Here is a 22,437-nt window from a genome sequence, read left to right as displayed (position 1 = left end):
CTTCAGGCCGTTTGCCAGGCTTCTCTGGTTGCTGCAGGGGCGTGCCTGTGTGAGTTTTGGGGAAAGGCCTGATGTGTGAGAAATGCTGAATGTTTTCTTAACATGTGTTAAGATGTGTTGCAACACAACACCACATTCAGGGTTATGAATGCGTGGGAGAATAAAGGAAGATAGCAGGGTATTAAAGTGATGGATGAGTGTCTTTCACTGACACACTTACTCCCACACCGACCAGAGAGGGAAATAGCCTCTACTATTTCCTCTCTGTGTCCAGTAGCTCGGCTTCCTGTTTCTATTGTAAAAGTTACTGGTGTCTGTGTTTGTGTATGTGTGTGCAAGACAGAAAAGGAAAGGGGTGTGCCCCCTCCCTGTTCTCTATTGGGAACACAGGACCATGATAAGAGGCTGAGACATAAACACACTTGAAGTGAAATGGTCTGAAAGGAAGCAGATGACTGAATAATGGCTAAAGACATGTTTTGCAGTCAAGTTGCCATATGAAATGAAGAAAGTGGTTTTCATTTGCACAACACTGAAGAATTGTTAACTGCAGCAGTTAAGTATTTGTTCATGTTGTTGTTGTTGTTGTTGTTCCAGCCGTTGTGGGAAGCAGACAGGAGCACTAAGACTCTTGAGCAATTTTTAGGTTTTCAAAACTGGTCACACCTATTATGGCATAATGAGTAAAAGGAGCTGTTGCACTGCTATGCAATCAGGTTAATAAGCAACTGTTCCCAAATCCCTTTTGGCTTTCTTCATTCCAGACCCCCTCTCTCTTTACATAAACGAGCTTTATTTAAAAAAGAAACCTGGTGATAAACTCCTCAGTTAAAACCAGCTGTTCTACTATTCTAATAACTTAACTACAGATGAACAGATGTTTACTGTGAGTTCAGTAGTGGTCCAGTCAGACTTTCTCATACAAGGCAAGAAACAGTGTTCAGATTATTCCAGTTAAGTCCTCAGAGTGAGTCATGAGTGATTTTTTTTTTTATTTTTTTTTTATGTATTTGTTATTTTTTTACTCGTGTCTTGATGAAGAAAGTTTTGTTTGTTTCATTTTATTCAAATTGATAAAAACTTTTCTCTGTTTAAAAGTCCAAAAAGGATGTCCAGATGATGTTGAAAGTTTGATTTTTCACAAAATGTAGTTAAATGGACAAAATCAGATTTAACTTGCAGCGTACTGTGCAAACATCCCGAGCCACTGTCCCTTTCTTTATATTTTGCTTTTTTGTATTTTTTTTTCTAAATTTGGTCCTGAGGTAAAGTTTTGCAGGCTTTCTAAAGGTCTTTCAAAGTTGTTGTTTTTTTGTTTTGTTTTCTTTTGTTTCTTTAAAATTGGCTACTTTTTCACCCATTTTCAGTCCAGTCTTTGTTCCTGGTCATTTTCATATTATGGTTAATGTCGCTTAAAACTGACCTGCAAACCTTCAAGCATTACAAAGGGTACTTAACTCAAGGGATGAACTTTGTGTATACACAAAACAGAAAACTTAGCAAAGAACCAATTTTAAATTGTATCTGTAACAAAAACACACCATTTCTTCACATTTCTCAAGTCGAAGTTATAAAAATGCCAAAGATAACACAATTTTACATACTTGTAATAGGTGTTTGGATCAGTTCATCTGCTGTGTCCAAAAGCCTGATTAGAAGTCAGCTCAGTGGAAGGGTGGGTGTTAAGAAGCCAACTGAAAATCAGCTGCAACAAGTCTGATGGTGTGATGAATCCAAATTTTTTTATTTTTGCTTCAAGTCATTGTCATTAAGTATGCAGGAGGTCATGAAAGATGTACAACAATCAGCTTCTGTAGCCATCTGTAAAACACGATGGAGGCTGTGTCATGTTGATAAATAATAAACACAGAAAGGTGCCATCAGATCCACCATTGGATTGGCAACAGTAGGAAATCATATCTGGATAGAAAAACACACAAATAAACATTATCAGTCATGGATTAGCCTCGCAAAAGCCTGGACCTCAACATTATTGAACCACTGTGGGATCATCTAAAGGTAGCCAACATCCGAAGAAGAGCTTTGAATGTCTGTCAAGAAGTCTGCAGAACTATTCCTAAAGGCTACTTAAAGAAGTTAAAAGAAAGCTGCCTCAGAGCGTTCAGACTGTGTTTAAGAATAAAGGTGGTCGTGCCAATGTTGACTTTCAAGCTCATTAAGATTCTGCAAACATTCAAACAATGTGTTGACTATCCAACTAGGAGTAATGCATGAACGATAACTTAACAAGCAGCGAGGAGAATTAAAGTTTAGACAGACTGGGAAAAATATTAACTTGAAGCTGTACTGCATTGGTGCTCCATCACACATTAACTGATGTCCTCAACTAGTGCAGCCACTTTACAGTCTGTAGTAAGAATCTGTAAGGTAATGAGACTGTATGGCATTACTTAACAGAAGCATTTTTGTTATACAAATGTTTTTAAGGAAATAGAATGGTTCCTAAAAGCTGATTTTGTTTATTTGTTTTAATATGCCATTTAATTGCCATACATTGCAAGGAAAATTCTTAATTAAAAAAACAATTCCTAGAGCCATACATGCCTGCATAAATGATTAAAGAGAATATTGTACAAATATGTCGTTACATTTATGAATATAAGGGTTTGTCTTTCCAGATACAGATTTTGGAGACACTAATTCCTTTGGAGTTTCATCAGGAAGGGTGTCAGGGGTAAAAATCTGCCAAATCAAACAAGCCGCCCCACCCACTGTGGCGACCGCCTTGAATAAGGAAGCAGCCAAAAGTGGGTTTGTCCTGTATATGGAAATTTCTGGGACAACCAAAAAGGTGTTGGCCTTCAAAAGAAGCAAAATCACAAGGACTGTGATTTAAAACTGTTTTACTTAAGCATAAAATTCATTTTTGTTTGTAAAACAGCCAAAAATATCAGCAAAATGCTTAAACTTCTGTTCTGTCCACTAACAAATGAAGGCCTGTTATGAGTTAACACAAGTAATTTTTTCAGTTCTGTTTTTGCTTGTTTAGCGAACTCGAGCTTTAACAGTATTGCACTGTAGACCTGCACCACTGAATTAAGAAAAAATATTATTTATGAACATGTTGTCTGTTTCAAGAATACGCGAATTCACCATAATGATGCTGTGCGTCTTACAACTGTGTTATTGAGCTTAATGAACAACTTCTGAGAAGGTCACTTCTTTGCAGGATCCTCAGTGGGTCATCTGGTGTTAAATTATGGGGCACAGAGGGTCGAAGTTTTATCGTGTGTCATCCATAGTGAAAATATATCCCTGCTGTTTGAATCAGATGAAATAGCAGAAAAGACTCTGCATCATTTGCTAAGAGATTCAGAATCACACCACAGCCTTTTTAAAACTTGTGGTGTGTTTCGGTTTTGCTTTTTAGGCTATGGGGACCAAATTCGTGTTTGTGCATGACCTTCAGCCACAGTGGTGGTTGTGTTTCAATATGAGTGTGTTTAAACCAGCGTGTTTGTGTGTGTGTCTCTTTCAACTGCTGCCATTAATGGTGAGGTGCAAAACGCATCAAGTAAACTTCCTTATTCTTGAAAAGAGACTGTTTGCATGACAAACTGAGCTGTGTGTTGTTTTTACAGCTTCTTTACATAACACGGGTATATTTAGAGCGCCCATATATGGTGGTAGGGTTATTTTATTTAAATATGCTTCCTGTGAAGAAGAGTGAGAATTGTCCTCTCACCACTGTGTTTTCTCCATTTAAGCATGAATTTTGACTTGTAGTTGAGTCGATTTGTGTTTGTATTTCATGTGTAAAGGTTTAAGAGGCTTTACAGGGGTGCACAATAGACAAAAGAAACAAGCATAGGAAAGCTAATTTAAAACGAAATCACACAGAAGTGATACAGTGCACATACAGGCTGATACTGATAACACAAATGTTCTCTGTATCTGTAGTGTGTTCGATCACTAATGTGGCTGAACCTGCTGGTTAGTACCCCTCTGCAGCGGTACTATAAAAAGCACCATTTCCTGTTACCATCATAAACCAACAACACAAGTTAAACGGACAATTTTTTTTAAAAAGTGTCTCTTTATGGGTTTCTGGTAATCAGTAGAGTTTCCTTTCATGACATTTTAGGTCAACTATTCCAGAGATTTGGGAAATAAACAAGAAAAGCTCCAACCCCAGTTTGTCTCTGAGGAATACAGGATGTCTTAGTTTGACAGGCACGTATGAGTGTGAGTTGTCACAAAAAGATAGTTGTGAAGCATTTTATATTTCTCACTATTTAATACTATTTAATATCTGTTTTAAAATCAGATACTTGAAGCCAGTGTCCTATAAGACTTGTTATTCCCCAGTTATTGGTTATTCACAGAGTCAAAGTAAAAAGAAAATCTCTGATTTCTTAAACTAGAGGGGTCGAGTTGAAGATGCACATGCGATGTTTTGTTTGTACAGAGGTGGGATTGTTAAGAGGAATATCCAGGTCTTGTTGAGTGTGTGATGTTTGGTTAATGTCTGTGTAGGTTCTCTGTCATCCAAGTCATGTTAGTCTAAGGAGCTTGGAAAGAAAGCGGCTGGATTTTTAAGCCTCTTGGATGAGAGATTAAATGTGTTTAAGAAAATGTAAAGTTACATTCATGTTAATGGGTGTAAACTAGAGATGGACCGATCCGATATTACGTATCGGTATCGGTCCGATACTGACCTAAATGACTGGATCGGATATCGGAGAAAAATAAAAAATGTAATCCGATCCATTAAATATCACGAAAGCACCTCACAAAACTTGCAACACGCCGTAACTCACCTCAGAACGTTAGCATGTCAGAGCAGTATGCATCACGTGATAGAGCGGCTGTGGCATGCGGGACCTGTCGGTGGTCTGGAGAGCATTTGGAGCTTCGCTAGCAACCTGGCATTTCATCTCCGACAAAGTTATCCCCGAGAGAAGTAAAGCAAGTGTGTAAGTCCATCTCTGAATGTTTGTAAAGCATTCCTGCGTTAAGCTTAACGAGCGACTGCCTCTCGCTCTCCGGCTGCTACTTCAATCGTGAAACTGCTTAAATGATCAGCTGATCGGCTTTTCTGTCGCGACTCCGTCTCTCCTCTTTGTTTTTGGCCCACTTTGCACCAGAAAGAGGAAACCAGCGGCTGAACAACAGCAGCACGTTTAAGCTTGATAAGCTGTTGTTAGAATTTATTTAATATTACTTTCTACTCGAGGATCTTTTTCTACGTAGCTGACGCTGGTAACTGTGCAGGGGCGGATCTAGCAAAGTTTAACCAGGGGGGCCGATAGGGCATTAACTGGGAAAAGGGGGCACAAAGACATACTTTTCTTTCTTATTCTCATTTAAAATGTCTAGCTTTTAATAAATAATTATCTCACACACAAAGTTTTAATTTGATGTAAAATGAATAGAAGTCAATTACTGTATATAGTGACTATTAAGTCTAATATATATACACCCTAGTAAGCTATAGTACTTTTTCCTTTGGGAAGGTACCATCTGTGCAGTCTGCAATTTTGTTGAAGAAAGATGTTGAATCTATTTAATATTTCTTGAAAAATAATTGATTTCTGTGCATTTTTTTTCACACTGCATCAAATTAAGGTTGATTACGTCGATTAAGCATCATGAGGTGGCGCGTGAGGGGTGGTTCCCTATTTTTTATTTATTTATTTTTGTTGTTGCTGGGAGTTGGAGCCCTATTAGTTAGGTTGCTTAATATTTACGCTAAGTACTCTTTAAAATACCAGAATAGGGAGGATGGTGTAGGTCTAAGTTTTTTAGATTGATCAGTATTGCTGAACTATGAAATATTTTTTTTGTATACAGGTATAACAGAATAGCTTTAGTGTAGTTGTTGTTTTAAACTTGAGTATGAACTTGCAGACTTGCAAAATGCAGCAAGATATTTTAAAAAACAGTTTTGTTGATTAAAAAACACTATATCGGATTCATATCGGTATCGGCAGATATCCAAATTTATGATATCGGTATCGGTATCGGACATAAAAAAGTGGTATCGTGCCATCTCTAGTGTAAACGCTGAAGCAGATGTAGGGGAATTTATTGCGTTTTAATTTTTTTCCTATTCTCCTGAATGTGTATGTTCGTTGACCCTCTGATCCTTTGTACCGTTAATTTTTTTTAGAAAATGCGGAGCCGGCCGAGCTGAAGCAATTCTTCGACCTGAACTATTCTCATATCTACTATGTTTTCTTTGAGAATTTTGTCACCATTGAGGTCAGCCTCAAGCAAAAAGGTAAGTATTACAGGTGGTATAAAATGGTGGTTTAACGGGTATTGTAGGCATAAATAAATTATTCTTTGTTTTTCAGGTCATAAATCTCAGAGGGAAGAGCTGGACTCGATCCTCTTCATCTTTGAGGTATTTGAAACCTTACAGATTTTTAGATTATAAGTATTGTACAGTTTGATTTCATTGAGGATATGTCACATTTGCACTTGCACGTCGTTGCCAGAATCTTAAAGCTAACTGTTATATCTGGGATATTTTTTTCTACAACATTCAGTCCTACGAAGCTGACCTCAAAATGTCGGGGTTTGTTGGTAGAAATAAATAACAGGACAGAGTGTGGCTGCACGGTGGATCCCTGACATTTTGTTAAACCACAGAGGTGTTTGTGCTTCCAAACGCTCGGCCTCTCTGTTGGTGTTCTCGATGGATGCCATAACACTGGCTATCATTCCACTGAATAAAAGACACTGGCATGTGGTGGTGCTTAGTGTAGCCAGGATAAGATAGCTGTGTGTGTGTGTGTGTGTGTGTGTGTGTGTGTGTGTGTGTGTGTGTGTGTGTTACTGACCTCCGTTTGCCCCTCAACATATTTTCAATTCAGAGCAGGGCTGGGCAGAGCACATTTCCAGTGAGAATTAAGATAAAGGAAGATGCTTAATGCTGATTTTCTTGAAGAACTTTGGCCAAACAATAAACAGTTGATTGATTAGTTACATTGTGATATTAACTTTCAATAATACCATAAGAGTGCAACTATGTAATGAAAACATAGCAACAATTTTTCCATTATTGCATTGCACGAATGAGAAATTAACCAGCCAACCGGTGAATTCATCAATGAATGGGCAATATCAAGGTCAAGGTTCTTTATTTGTCACATGCATAGTTATACAAGTATAACACACAGTGAAATGTAGCCTGACACGCTCCTCGACATGTGCAAAAAATTGGGGGGGGGTGTAGAGGAAAAACATTATATATATATATATATATATATATATATATATATATGTATATGTGTGTGTGTGTGTATATATATATATGTGTGTGTGTGTATATATATATATGTGTGTGTGTGTATATATATATATGTGTGTGTGTGTGTATATATATATATATATATATGTGTGTGTGTGTATATATATATATGTGTGTGTGTGTGTGTGTATATATATATATGTGTGTGTGTGTGTGTGTGTGTATATACACTGGGTGAATGTGCAGTAGTAGCAGCAAGCAGGTGAATTCTGTACATTAATATGAATAGACATCTGACTATTTTACAGGATAGACAATATAAACATATTTAAAATTAAAGGAATTGAAATGTACATTGTGCCTTGGTTTAGTGTCTGGAAGAGTCCTGTCTCAGTCAATTATAGATGATGTGAGAGGGCGGGTGTGTGTGTTTAGGGCACGGATGGCTTGGGGATAGAAGCTCCTCTTGAGTCTCTCTGTCCTTGCCCGGAAGATGCGGAACCTTCTACCAGATTGCAGAAGTTGGAACAGTTTGTTGCCAGGATGGGACGGGTCCTTCAGTATCTGCGCTGCTCTAGTCCGGCATCTCCTGGTGTAGGTGTCCTGAAGCGGGGGGAGAGCAGTCCTGCAGCAGCGTTCTGCTGTACGGATCACTCTCTGGAGAGCTTTTTGGTCCTTCACACAGCTGTTCCCAAACCACGATGTCATGTTCTGTGTGAGGATGCTCTCCACAGCGCCTGTATAGAAAATCCTGAGGATCTTTGGAGAGACCCTGAACTTCCTCAGTTGTCGTAGGTGATACAGGCGCTGCCTAGCCTTTTTGGTCTGGACCTGAATGTGGGCAGCCCATGTCAGGTCTGAGGAGATGTGGACACCAAGATACTTGAAGGACTGCACCTTCTCCACTGGAGCTCCATTGATGATAATGGGCTTGTAGTCTCTGTGCTGACCCCTTCTGAAGTCCACCACCAGCTCCTTGGTCTTGCTGACGTTCAGCTGGAGGTGGTTGTCTGTAATCAATAATATAGCAAGACTCACTCTTAACGTGAATCTCTTTTTCATTTATTTAGAAAATACTTCAGCTCCTACCCGAGAGAATCCAGAGCCGATGGCAGTTCCACAGCATTGGTAACTCACTTTTAACCAGTATTTTACACTGTGGCCACTCACACGGTTACTCCATATGTAATGTTGAATCTCAAACAGCCTCTCAAAGCATCTTAGTGCTTCTGGCAACTTCTTGAGTTCAAAGAGAGGTAAGAGTAGCTGTGCACTGCAGGTGATGAAGCTGACATGCCTTTCTCTTTCAGGGCTGATTCTGAAGAAGCTGCTGCACACTGGGAACTCTCTGAAGGTACTGCTCAGTGATTCAGTGAAACTCCTTTACCTGTCAGTCATGGCTCTTGATCCAGAGTCCACAGGACTGGATAGTCCTATGGACCTAGAATCTTTTTTGCAACGTTGCCTGAGTTCATTGAGTTTTGCTGGGCGTTCATTTATGCATTCATTTATCCCTCCCGTCCTCTCATTTTTTTTGTTTGTTTTTGTTATTGTAGATCCGCCGTGAAGGTGTGCGCTTGTTCCTGTTATGGATGCAGGCCTTACAGAGTAATGCAGAACGTGAGCAGCTCTGCATGTTTGCCTGTTTGATTCCTGGATTCCCGGCTCCGCTCTGCCACGGGACTCCACGGACCCTGGATACTCTAATCAACCCACCACTGAGTTTGACAGAGAGTTAGTTTTATCAACACACACTCTCAAACACAGTGCATTAGACTCATAGATACATTACTTCTTTTTTTTTTGCACCTCTAATATATTAAAGATATTTCGCAGCCTTTAATGTCATACCATACTCTGTTCTTTTCCTCTCTGCAGCTCAGGTGACTCCAGAAGAGATCACTCCACTTGTTCCTCCCCAGTCAGGTGATAAGAACCAGGAAGATCTCACTGCCTACTTCCTAGAAGCTCTACTGAAATACATGGTAAACCAGGTATTATCTTGATTCTTTACTAACACAGTTAACACAGCATAACTACACATGTTGCAGTGCCTTACTAATGCAACTCACGCTAAAAGCATGGGAGAAACCGAGTTTTGGGTGCATCACTCACTGATTTGGTTGTGGCCACATCTGACAGTGAATTAGGTATTGACCTAGTTCCTTACTGGAATCATTAACCCCTAAAATACAAATTGCATCCCCTGTTGCTACACAGTAACTTGGCGCTTGTATTTCCTCTGCTTGCTGCCATCACACACTGATAACATTTTTCCCCAAAACAATGGTGCTCTTCTCTGCTTGACCCTATTCTGCTCTCCGTGCGACACAGGCTTGGTTGTCTGTCTGTCTAACTGTGTGTTTATGTTTCTATCAAACAGGCAAAGTCTCTAGAGTGGCGGTGTAAAGAGAACCATGAACGTGGCTTCAGTTTCCTCTTTGGTCATTTCAGGAAGTTCTACCTTCCTCACATCTTTCCCAACTTCTCCATGGAAACCAGCCTCTACAGCCCCATGCTGGGTTAGTACTACTAAGTCATTTAGATCTACTAAATAAGCTTATTTAACCAAAGAAACATTTATTTATTTGTGATGTGTACTGGGGAAAACAATGACCCTTCAATTTAGACAAGAGGGAGCCAAATCTGGAGTGGAGTAATGATAAATGAACTCATGTTTTGGTCTTTCTAAACACTTAAAGCACTTTTGTGGTACTAAAAGTGCTGCATTCACCAATTCACACACACATTACACCAATGGACATTCGGCATGGACTCCAGTTAATTAATGATCTGCTCTACCTACTAAAACTGAACAGGAGAAACATGAGCCCCTGAGACCTGGCTCATTATCATGGTGGAGCACCCAGCTGTCGTCGCATCGCCGTTTGAATAGTTTACAAACATTGCTGGACGTTACAGTAGAACTCTGCTCTGACAGTCTCACTTTGAAGGATGCTGTGTTGTAAGCACTGTCCTTTTCTGAGAAGACTGGTGTTTGTTCCACACTGTGCTGCTTTTATTAGCTATGCAACATGACTGTGTTGTGTTCACTTTGTGCACAACAAGAACAGACTCAAAACTCGGTGATCGTACCTCATAATTAATCCTGTGCCCCTTAAATATATATTCCTCTCTCCGTCATCCATAGATGTGCCTCCTATGCGTTCTAAGCCGTACTACAGTGTTGTGCGCAGAGAGCAGGACAGCGGCGAAACGCTGTATTGCACTAAGGAAAGTTTCCTTCAGGCTCGAGTTGTCTTTATCCGCTGGCTGGTTTCCTTCTGGCTCGAGCCACGACCCAACACACATACCCACATCCCAGGAACAGAGGGAGAGAATGTCCCCAAGAACATACAGGTAAGTATGAGCACATTATTATGCATCACTTGGTTCTTGTGTTTTAACTGCTCAATTTGCAGAAGCAAATGCGAAAGATTTTAAAATACCTCTGACCCTGTCTCTGCTTACCTTCAGCGAGCAGCAGCTGGATTTGCAGCTCGCTCCACAGGCAGCTCAGAGGACAGCGGTGGGGGAGGGATTCGATCTGACAGCCACCTTGAAGCAAGCGGAAGCTCAAGTGGGCGAGGAGGAGGAAGCATGGAGCTCTCCGGAGGTGCAGGGACTGAACCTGAACAGAGCCACTCGAACACATCTACACTGACAGAGAGAGAGCCCAGCTCCTCCTCACTCTGCTCCATGGATGAAGAGCAGCTGACAGACATGGAGGTGGTGAGAAGAGTGCTGACCAGCTCCAGAACCAACGTCAACTTCATCACAGAGATCTTTCGACAGGTTAAGGAAAAATGGTTATTTATCATAAAGTGAGAACAGTTTCCTTGTATCTTTCTTGACATGTTCATATTCCCGGTTGCTGCAGGCGTTTCTTCTTCCCATGTGCGAGGCAGCGGCAATGCGAAAGGTGGTCCGAGTTTACCAGGAGTGGATCTCCATGGAAGACAAACCAGTTTTCATGAAGGAGCCAGAGGAGGGCCCTTATCCTATAGTCACGGCCACAAGTATGGATACAGGCTCGCAATTCGGAGACAAAGATGATGAGGTGAGAAATTTTGTGAAATCAGTCATGTAATTAGCTGAAATACTCAGGTAAACGTTCTGTACATTAGCAGCCAACAAGTTTCAGTTCTCAAGACCAGCTTGAGGTAAATAGAAGTGTTTATTTGTGTACTTTCCTTTTTTTAAGGGAATGAATAAAGTGATTGACAGTGAATTGTTGGAATACAGTGTTCATGCTGGAGTTCAAACTACACTACAGGTATGTTCTCACACACAAAAACTGCCAAACTTCCACAATCTTGGTGTTATTTCTTAAATATTTCTTGTGGTTTTGATTGCCTTTCTTCTGTCTCTGTCTCCTCTACAGGTGTTTATCACCCACTCCTCTAACGTTTTCCTGCTGGAACCAGCCAACGACATTAAGATCCTTTTGGAGGAGCATGTCGATATGTGCAAGCGAGTGCTGAACATCTACCGCAGCCTTGTCATGCATGAAACCATGGACCAGAAGACATGGTAAAAACACAAACAGCAGCGTAAAATGCCATCTAATTACATTTGTGTGCTCTCAACTACCTGCTGTTTCTGATTAAAGAAGAAGAACCGTTTAGCTTTAACGAGTGTTCCTGAATTTGTAGGGAGCAGATCTTGCTGATTTTGCTGAGGGTGACAGAGTCAGTAATGAAAAGGCCTCCATCCATCATGCCTCAGGGCAAGAAGAACAACACATTGTCGGGCAGATTAGCTGGACCCATCTTTCAGGTACGTTATAATAATGTCATGAAAATAAGGAGGCTCACTGGAAGGCCCGGCTACGCCGGCTCAGTCACTTCCACACACACAGCCACTCGGCTGGAGAGAGGCCTGGGGTTGGAGCTGGGGCAGGGTCAGGGGGGAAGCTGGGAACAGGGGGTTCAGGTAAGTTTGGCTCTGTGGCTGTTATCAGCCATAGAACAGGCGTACACGAGACATTAGCATCTGGGACTATAACGGATAGCAGTGGGACAGGGGGCACAGCAGGCCTGGAAACCCGGTCATCATCTAAAAGACTTCTATATTTCAATATTATATAATCATGTGTTTTAATATGTTACCACACTCTAGGGTTGCCAGCATGACTTATTTTACTTCATCCCTCTCTTTCTGTACAGACACTGATAGTAGCCTGGATTAAGGGCAACTTAAACGTCTACATAAGCAGAGAGCTGTGGGATGACCTCCTCTCTGTCCTCTCCTCCCTAACCTGCTGGGAGGAGCTGGTCACTGAATGGTCACTGACCATGGAGACGCTTACAAAGGTACTGAACAGGGACCACATATACCTCCGCTCTGCTATTAATATAACTAGATAAATTCAGTTCAACACTTATCCAAGTCCTCCAACTGTTACCACCTAAAACAGTGTGGTAAAAGGTTAAAGCTTTGTTATGTCTCTGTGTCTTAGGTTTTGGCAAGGAACCTGTACAGTGTCGATCTGAATGAGCTGCCTCTCGACAAGCTCAGTGAACAAAAACAGAAGAAACATAAAGGAAAAGGTGAGTCACTTTTACCGACCTTCAAAAGACATTCCTGTGACTTCCTAAGAGCATATCTGGAACACAGCCGGCTGATTGTCACATCGCACTGCTGGAACCAAATGCAGCTCTGGAATATAAATTGGTCTGTTCATGTATTATTTTTTGACTGCAAAAAACTGAGGTCACAGAAAAACTACTAATTTGTAAATTTAGCAGATTTCTAGATGTAAATAGCACACGTGTTTTCAGCTCAGTTCACCGAGAAGTCATTCCTCTGTTCTTACAACAGGTATTGGTCCGGAGAGCCAGCGGCAGGTTGTCGATCGTTCCTTCTCTAAAGGCTGGAGCAGAGACCAACCAGGCCAGGCAGCCGCCATGAGACAGCGAAGCGCCACCACCGCTGGGTCACCAGGCATCGAAAAAGCCCGCAGTATTGTCCGGCAGAAGACTGTAGGTCAGTGTGCCCTCTTCCTACAACTCTGCTCCCTTTGAATGTAAATGTTCATAGCACTGACTCCCAGAATTTGTCTATGCATACTTTGGAGAAATAAATGGTGCGCAACAAAGCCAAACTAGCATGCTGTCTTTCCTCAGTAGATTTTGGATACCGTCACGCTCTTCTCAAGTCAGTTTTGTTTGATTTAATGTCTCTCCTCTGCTTCCCTCCTCCTGCCCATCTGTCAGCCTGACAGGAAGCTGTGGCATATGCTCACTACCATTCCTCTCTGGAGTCATGTTTATGGAAAATCTTTAGCTGTGGCCATTAGTATGAAAGATGTAGTTACAGCAATGCTTGAATAGGTTTAGTATCAGCTGAGATGATGAATAAAACAAATCCGAAAATCAAGTTGGGACTTTAAAAATACATTCACAGCTCTAAATACCCCAATTAAAAATTGTAACTGTGATGCCAAAAATTTGAGTAGTACTATTAAATATTTGATAAAATATTTGACTCTTTTGGTAGAGAATTTTTTTAACCTTGAAATCCATATATAATACTGTTTCCTCCTTTTTTAAGCTATATTACCAAAGATGTTTCAAACGTGAATACACGCAGCCAGCCGGTTTGAATAATCTCAGTGTTATACATTACGATAAAGATGGTTCTGCTCCAGTTGTGAATGCCAGAGTAGATTGAAACTAACCACAACAAAGGACGTTCCTCCACACTCTGCAGGGATTGAAGGTTTGGTTCCAGAAGGGTCTCTACAACCGGATTAGTTTAGGATATTTTTTTGAATGTCAACATGATGATTCCCATTTTCATTTAATTTTATGTAGCGTTCCTGTTTGTCGTGGGCTTATGAAGAGACTTGAGCTGCAGAACTCCCACCAGCTCTCTCACTCTCTCACTCACCAACTTTCCTGCAAAACTAACCCTGTCTCACCCCTCCCTCACCTTCCCTTCCCGTCTCTGTCCCTCCATGCCCATCATGGAGCCCACCTTTTCAATACCATCCTGTCACTTGTCTCTTGTTCCACTAATTTCCTCCAAGCTGTGTTTCTATGCTTTTGTCTTATTTACTAAACGTATTCACTTGCTCTCTCTTTCTATTATCTTCATTTTTTATGTACTCTTTTCCACTTCTCCTTCCTCACTTACCTCTTAACCTTTATCTATACTTTTTTCCTCTTTTTTGTATTTTTCCCTTTTCTGTCCCACACTCTTCCTCTCTTCTGTTTCTCTTCTTCCCACTTCCTCAGCCCTGCGTAGCTGTTCTACAGGGGATTCTCTGCTGTCCTCAGCCTTTATCCGCAGTGCTAAGAGTGCTCCTGCTCTGGCTCCACCTCTTCCTGTCCTCCTCCACCACCACCACCACCCTTTACTACCCCCCCTTGCCGACCAGCTGGCAGGTACACACTCTTTGCACTACCTGTCTGCCTGCCTGCTGCCTGCCTGCCTGGATTAGTCGTCTACACAGACTGAAACTCTGCCTGTTGTCTTGTCTCTGAATATTTCTCTTTTCTTGTTTGTTTGTTATCACTGGATCAACAGTTTTCATCCGCTCCATCAACAGTCATTGACCCCATTCCCAGTTCAACTGCAACTTGGCTAATCTTAAAAGCTGTTGATCAGCAGTGCGCAAAATTTGCATGTTGCAAGTGTAGATCTCTGAATTTTTTTCATCGTTTAACAAGCAAGTTGTTTCTCAAATACGGTCTTTGTTCAGTAAAATGTCAAAAGATGGCCTAAAATGATTATTTGCAAGATGCAAAAGGGGCATATTTTTGTAAAACTGAAAGATATTCCCAAATCATATAATACAAAATATTTATATGCAAGATCTTCCACTGGAAGAACAGAGGTGCTTAAAGGTCTTTTTTTTTTATTTTATTTTTTTTTATCAGACTTAATGTTTTCAAGGAGGTATGCAGAGGTTTCTTTACATCTTTAAAGGAAGAATCACATTGTTAAGTTAAATTAAGAACTTTCTTTTTCTGTAAACAGTAAAAAAAAAAAAAAGGAGCCGATTGGGTCTTTCAGCTAATCAGCTGACAGATTATAGGTGGCGTAACATGAGCTACCTCTCTAGTGACTCTCCTTTTCTGATGTCTTGGGCTGCACTTGGCAGTGGTAGTGCTAGTTCTGGTTCTGCTCTGCAGATGGTGAGAATCCTTCGTCCACCTGCTGAAGTTTGTGGTTACAGAGGTTAGTGACAGCTCACAAAGCAGACAGCACAAGGACAGCCAGTGCAGCTGATTGATATTGAGGAGTACCACAGCAGTAACCTATCCAGGGAGCCAACTGAGAGAAGACTTGAGGGGAGTAGGGCAGAAACTGAACATTAAAGTAAGAGCAACCAATACATAGCCTTGTTTCTCAGATAGAAAAAAACTCAAAAACAAAACACTGAAGTGCTGATATGCTTTGGCAGGTGTTAGTACATCTGGCAGTCACCCAGATGATCAAGTATGTTTGTTGGAATCACTCAACTGTGATTGTATTTGTAGGATGTGTTAAATAATCACCTCAATATATACAGATCAGGCGTAACATTGATTGCCTGCCTAATATTGTGTTGGTTCACCTTTTGCTGTCAACTCTTACCTGCAGGGGCACGCACTCTGTATTGTTGTGCTCCTCAAACCATTCCTGAACTATTTTTGCTTTGTGAAAGAGACCACAGCCATCAGGGAGTACTGTTTCCACAAAAGAGTGCATGGTCTGCAACAGTGCTTAGGTAGATGGTATGTATCCAAGTAAAATCCACATGGATGGCAGGCCCCAGAGTTTCCCAGCAGAAAATCGCCCAAAACATTACACTGCCACTGCTGGCTTGCTGTCTTCCCATAGTGCATCCTGGCGGTAGGTGTTCCCCAGGTAAACAACAGACAGGCGCACCCATCTATGCGATATAAAAGAAACCGGAGTAATCAGGGCAGGTCACCTTTCAGTGGTGGGCAGGGGTCAGCTTGGCCACCCTGACTGGTCTGCAGTTCTGTAGCCACACATAGAAGAAACTGTGATGCACTGTGTATTCTGTATTTAATGTATTCAGCATTAAATTTTTCATTGCTTTGAGCTACAGCGGTTCATCCATTGGATCAGTCAGTGTTATAATGTTATGCCTGATCAATGAATGTCTTCAGCAGCTTGCTAAAATGCTATTTTAAACACGCCTGCATATGTAAACTAGAACTAGTTTATATATGCATATTTATTATATAAATCGAATTCATTCTGGGCCAGCCAGTAGTGAACAAACATGTATGTCATTTTCAGTCTGTGTTCCAAACATTTCACTTAGACTTTAGATGTAAGTGGGATTTGCTTTTCTTGTTGTACACCTGTTTGCATGAAACTCGACATACCTGTTTTCTTTGTTATTTGCTTATCATCTTGCTTGCCTGCCTGCCTGCCCGCCCGCCTATTAGCCTGCACCTTACTCTTATCTGCCTGCACACACATTTGTCTTCGAGGTCTTGCCATTAACTCTACATATTTGCATTTTTTTCTGCGTGTTATAAGTCACTTTATTTCTCTACCTTTCTTCTTGATCTTCCTTTCACCAATTTTTTTGGTGTAAAATTTCATATGATTTGCTTTATTCTTGCAGTGGCTTTTGCTCGGACAGCTCTCCTTTCTCTTTAGTATGAGAGGATGATGACTCGCATATCATTTTTGTTGTTTTTAGTGTGTCTGTGTGTGGTGGTCACTAATGGATGGTTATTGTGCAAGAGAGAAAACCCACTGAAATAATTGTAAATGAAACTTAAGGGGAATTTCTGTGACATTAAACATGATGGTTGTACAACATAGCTTGCTCTTGCAAGTGCACAACAGCCAAACTGGGAAGCAGTCAGCTGTGTTGCTGCATTGTTGCAAGCGAAATGGTGTATAGTATAACACACAGGTGTTGAACTCCAGGCCTCAAGGGCCGGTGTCCTGCAGGTTTTAGATGTGTCCTTGATCCAACACAGCTGATTTAAATAGCTAAATTACCTCCTCAACATTTCTCAGTGTTCTCCAGAAGCCTGGTAATGAACTAATCATTGGATTCAGGTGTGTTGACCCAGGCTGATATCTAAAACCTGCAGGACACTGGCCCTCGAGGCCTGGAGTTCGACACCCCTGGTATAACATATGAGGGGAAAGAGATTTTTACATAAATGATTTTGATCTTGTCCATCTTCTTTATCTTCTTAAAATCAAATTCCAGCTTCATATTCATGCCATCAAACTATGCTAGTTCAGAATTATCCTTATTTATCTTATTCTGGACCTTATTGCAATTCTAAGTTTGTCCTCTGTCTGAAGCAATATCTCTTAGCACGTAGGTTGGGCTTCTGTGTTCACAGGCAGAGCTATGTGCCTGAGATAGTCATATTAGGGAATTATCTACTCTCTTTAAAATCATCTTGAGCCAAACATAGAAAAAAACTGTTCTGAAGCCAGACCTTTTGACTCGGGGAGTCTATTTGTTGATAGTTCGCAGTTTAAAACTTAATTAATAATAATATTTATGAAGATGTAACTACCAAACAGTCAGCATTCAGGCATTTATCCAATGTTTTTTTCTTTTTCTACTAAAACAAGGTAAAAAAGGTCATGGTTAGCACCAGTAGTAGCTTGATAAATAGCCATAGGATGTTTGCTATGAATACATTTTGTTTTTGTAAGCAACATCAGTGAGTACAATCTGATAAAGAACCAGACTTTAGATAACTTCTGCCTAATGCATTCTTTCAGATCTGTGTGTGTGTGTGTGTGTGTGTGCGTGCGTGTGCACATGCCTGCATGCACAGTTTTTAATGTGTCTCCTCCCCTTTCTGCTCCAGCTAATGCCACTCCTTTTCCTTCCAGACCTCGAGGATCCACCAATCACACTGACATCCCGCACGTCTCGGATGCGCCACTCATCCCAGAGCGACGAGACTCCTCCCATCTCCTGTTCTGAGGTCTTCCAGGGTGGGGCTTGTGATCTGGATACCCCAGCCCCATCCTCCCTTGCAAGGAGCAGCAGTGCCTCTGACATCATGGAGCCTTTCATCACAGAGCGGGTCAAAGGTGAAGATCCCCAGAGGGATCCAAATTTGATCCCAAATCCTTCTCCCCATCACCACCACTCCACAACTTCTTCCTTACTCGTAACCAACAGCCACGCAGCTCAACCACCCTCACAGTCCCTCACCTTCTCTTCTCCCACCCCTTTTGCCTTCTCCAATGGTGCTGTTTCCTCGTCCTCAGAGGTAAAAGATGATGGTAGTGTGTGCGATCAATTCTGGCACCAAAGTGTCTCTCGAAGCCGAGGTTCTAGTTCCGATTGGGTGAGTGACTGGGACTCAGCCTTCGCCTTTCAACCTGAAAAGGAAGCTGATGCAGATGAGGGTGAAACTGGGGAAGATGATTTATTCTCTTCTATTAGGGACTACCTCATTAACAAAGAAGCTGAGAGGAAGGGCGAAACAGGCGAGAAAGATAGTCCCGGTCGAGCAGTAGAAAACAGCGTTGCTTTACCCGCACTCGTGCAAACAGGATTGGCAAGAACACAGTTAGAAAACAGAGGGCAGCTCGGAGAAGCAAAGCAGGTGGTAAGGGAGGACAGACAGGTAAGTAAATCAGTGAGACATAGCAGTGTGGATTCTATTGAGGAGAATGAGGCAGAGCAGCCGAGTATCTATGAGTGCTTGGAGCTGCAGTGTCAGTGGCCATCACCCAGTGCTAAGGTGGGCTCTAGTTTAGAAAGAACTACTGCTGAAAAGAAGGTTGTGGGAGGAAATAGTGGAAAGGCAACAGTATTGGAAGGGAAATATGACTTATGGGGTGATACAGAAGAGAAACAAGATGATAAAGAAATGGCAGCAAATGACAAGTCCAGTTTAATTAGGCAAGATACTACTGTGGGTGAAGGAAGCAGTGAATCAGTTCCCCAAACTTCAGAACCCACTAAGACCAAGATGTCCCGTAGTAGCACTAAGAGGCATCATTCTGGGGGTGTCCATGTCAGTTTCCGGCCCTCAACTGAATCTGTCCAGTTCCATAACCCTCTTGAAAATAAGGAGGCCCACTGGAAAGCCCGGCTACGCCGGCTCAGTCACTTCCACACACACAGCCACTCGGCTGGAGAGAAACCTGGGGTTGGAGCTGGGGCAGGGTCAGGGGGGAAGCTGGGAACAGGGGGTTCAGGTAAGTTTGGCTCTGTGGCTGTTATCAGCCATAGAACAGGCGTACATGAGAAATTAGCATCTGGGACTCTAACAGATAGCAGTGGGACAGGGGGCACAGCAGGCCTGGAAACCCGGTCTGGGACTGGAGGGGACAAAGACAAGCAGCATGCTGGATCCTGTGTGGGATCCAGTCATGGCCCAGAGGTTCACTCTGAGGTGTTGTCAAGCAGTTCAGGTTCCTCAGGAGTGCGCGGACGTTTAGGACGTTCCGCCTTGCGATCTAGAGCCTCCCGCTCACGCTCCCAAGAGCCAGGGAGCACTGCCTCACGGCACCACCAGGGGGCTCTTCTTGGTGGTGTTTATAAGACTGTGGTTCACGCTCTGTCGTCCAAGCCTCGGCCCCAAGGTCAGGGGTCATCCCAAGGCTCGTCGCCGCAGCGGCAGGCCCGGGCCACCATGGGTGATGCATCACTCAGGGATCTCTACTCCCATGTCCTGGGCTACTTTGGACGAAAGACGACTACGCCAGGTGAGGATCGCAACGAACGAAGTTCTCACAAAGGAAACAGCTGTGGAAAGACAAATACTCACCACCACACAAACACCAGCAACTTTCTTTTCCTTTTTGGCTGTTTTTTTTTTTCTTTTTTAACTGGTTTGTTATGATGGAATGACATTTTTGGCTGAAACTCATCATCTTGCTGCTGGACTGAAATTCAAACTCCCTGTTGATGTGTTTCCTCTTGAACGTAGCCCCTCCTCCAGCCTGCCTCTTATCAAGGACCCTCACCCTCTTACTTCCCATGCCTTTCCACTTCTCTAGCTCAGAAGCTCCCTCCCTCCTCCTTTCTGCTTCCTCTAAGGGTTTCGGGATTTTTAACCTTCTCACCTCCTTACCCTGTTCTCCACCTCCATCCTCACCTTGATGTTGCATGCAGCCTCCTCGTGCCTCCTTCGTCTCCTCCCCCGGACTCCGGCCCTTCTTCAGCTCTACAGAAGGAAATTGATCTACAGACAAGCACAAATGTCTGTAGAAAAAGAAAACAGCTGACATACACTATACTATTGAGAAAGATCCCAGATATTTTGTAGCACTTTCAGGCTTTGATTCATTGTTGTCAATCAAGGAATATCAGTGATTTTACAAATTGAGTGTAAGCATTTAGCTGTAGTTCATTCTCACACCACTAGAGTGCAGCATAAGACCCTTTGATAAATTGATTGTAGTAATCTAGACAGAATTTGAATGAATATAAAAAGGTATGCACTTTCAAATTGGTAATGGTTATTTGCCTTGGACACTGCTACAGCCTTTATCAGCTATGCTGAATGGTTAAGTGCACATTTGAATCAGCAGCACAAATGCCACCTTTTTCTGTTCATTCTAATCCTTGGTGCAGAAGTGAGGCTATTTTACCTTCGGGTTTGGATTTTTGATAAGAGCACAATGATTCATCACCTGAATCTGTCTTGATGTGGAGTTACTGTTGCAAAACCACTTTTTAAAATCATGTTCTTACATTATTCAGGAGTATTGCATGGCAGCTTGTGTCAAATAATATACTTGTTTGGTTTGTCTACTAATGTTCCAGATGTTTGAGGCCTGCATTATTTATTTGTTTATTTTTTTTATTTAATTTTTTTTATTACAGTAAGGAAGAAATTGCATTTTAGTGTAAATAAGCAATTTTGGGCATTCACGGTTTCACCTGGTACTTTTTTATACCAGATATTATATGCTGTGGCTGGTTAAACTCAGATTGATGGTGCTTTTGCATAATCCATGAGCACAAGTGGCGCCACTTGACCACACTCTTTTATGGTTCGGTTGTGCAGAATTTGCATGACTGAACTGAGTCCATTAGAATGAGCTTGTGCAGTTATTGTAAACTCTCCACACTGAAGTCCTTAAAAAAGGGCTTTATTAGGTCTAGTGTGTTGCATCATTGTTACTGTATTTGTCCATTCACAGCAGCTGGTACTTTACTGAACTGCAGCATGAGTGAGAGAAAGCTTGGAGTGCAGTGAGTCATTGGTAACTCTCCATGTAGAGTAATATATCCAGAATTGTTTTTATTTTTGGATCTCTTCGCTAAGAGTGTTGATCCAGTGGAGACAAGGTCATCCGTAGCTCTTATCTTATTGAGGTGATTTTGGTATCAGGTGCCAGACGACACACACTGCAATTGTTGAAATGACTCAACCGAATGGGCTGAACATGTGAAAAAAATCCACTAGAGACGAGTTGTCAAGTCTGTCAGATGGCATAGTCTGTGTAAGGTCAGCTCACAGCTTGTTTATGGTACTAATAGGGAATGCATTGTATATGTTAGCTTTAATGGTGCATTAATGAGACTAAAAACACTTTTCTTTTTCCATCCATTTTGTGTTGCTATTGGTGATGTCATGGCAAATAACCATTACAGTAAAATATTATTTAACATCTGGGCAAGGGCACATGTCTGAATAACACACTAATTTTGCTTTTGAGTATTCAGGAATGATATCTGTAAGGCTTCAATAGAAGCAACATTAAGTTTACTTAAGTTCTCTCTGTACTATCACGGCCACAGTATTCTGATCCTGCTTAAATTTTTATGGTTGCGCTTACGTTACCTACTGCAGAGGTGGAGCAGATGATGTCTTTGGGTGATGTACAAGTGTACCTGCAGGGTATTCCCTTTTGAATTTTTCTTGTTCGGTGGTAAATTCTGTGTTAAATGTGGCAGTAAATAATTTGGTTGCTATTTTTGTATCCAAGCTAACAGCAGTATAACTCATAGTAACATAACTGCACTAATGTGGGCCTGTGGTATGCTGCTTGTTTGGAGCTAACAGTGTGATACTCTCTCTTGCTCTGTCTGCATGGTGTGTATTAACTCCTGCATTGCTTTCCTGGTGGTTATTGATGCGCCTGCTATTGTGGCTTTTCTTTATTTAAAAAATACAGTTTTAAATAACATTCAGGCCTACAGTATACACACACATCAGGACTGCTCTTAAATCATCAATTTTACCAGTTACTAGTTTGTTTTAGTGATATTGTGACATTTCAGTGTAACATCTGATCAC

General features: G+C 41.7%; 1 protein-coding gene across 5 annotated transcripts in view; it reads left to right on the top strand.

The window, feature by feature from the left end:
- Positions 1-22,437, top strand: part of ralgapa1 (Ral GTPase activating protein catalytic subunit alpha 1) — an 82,276-nt gene that overhangs the window by 910 nt on the left and 58,929 nt on the right. For 3 of the 5 annotated variants that reach the window (XM_082516717.1, XM_082516718.1, XM_082516719.1), the window contains exons 2-18: positions 6,134-6,244; positions 6,321-6,370; positions 8,290-8,347; positions 8,530-8,573; positions 8,776-8,953; positions 9,098-9,213; positions 9,603-9,741; positions 10,371-10,579; positions 10,697-11,014; positions 11,100-11,279; positions 11,424-11,495; positions 11,604-11,752; positions 11,875-11,998; positions 12,388-12,534; positions 12,681-12,771; positions 13,043-13,207; positions 18,062-19,894. In XM_082516717.1, coding sequence (XP_082372843.1) covers positions 6,134-6,244; positions 6,321-6,370; positions 8,290-8,347; positions 8,530-8,573; positions 8,776-8,953; positions 9,098-9,213; positions 9,603-9,741; positions 10,371-10,579; positions 10,697-11,014; positions 11,100-11,279; positions 11,424-11,495; positions 11,604-11,752; positions 11,875-11,998; positions 12,388-12,534; positions 12,681-12,771; positions 13,043-13,207; positions 18,062-19,894 — 3,984 coding nt within the window. The remainder of the gene's footprint in view (positions 1-6,133; positions 6,245-6,320; positions 6,371-8,289; positions 8,348-8,529; positions 8,574-8,775; positions 8,954-9,097; positions 9,214-9,602; positions 9,742-10,370; positions 10,580-10,696; positions 11,015-11,099; positions 11,280-11,423; positions 11,496-11,603; positions 11,753-11,874; positions 11,999-12,387; positions 12,535-12,680; positions 12,772-13,042; positions 13,208-18,061; positions 19,895-22,437) is intronic. The other 2 variants (XM_082516720.1, XM_082516721.1) reach the window with 1 other exon arrangement.

This window comes from Aulonocara stuartgranti (genome assembly GCF_965226115.1).
Source record: "Aulonocara stuartgranti genome assembly, chromosome: 19".
Taxonomy (NCBI): domain Eukaryota; kingdom Metazoa; phylum Chordata; class Actinopteri; order Cichliformes; family Cichlidae; genus Aulonocara; species Aulonocara stuartgranti.
The sequence above is the reverse complement of the archived record's forward strand: the minus strand, read 5'-3'. Positions and strand labels throughout refer to the sequence as shown.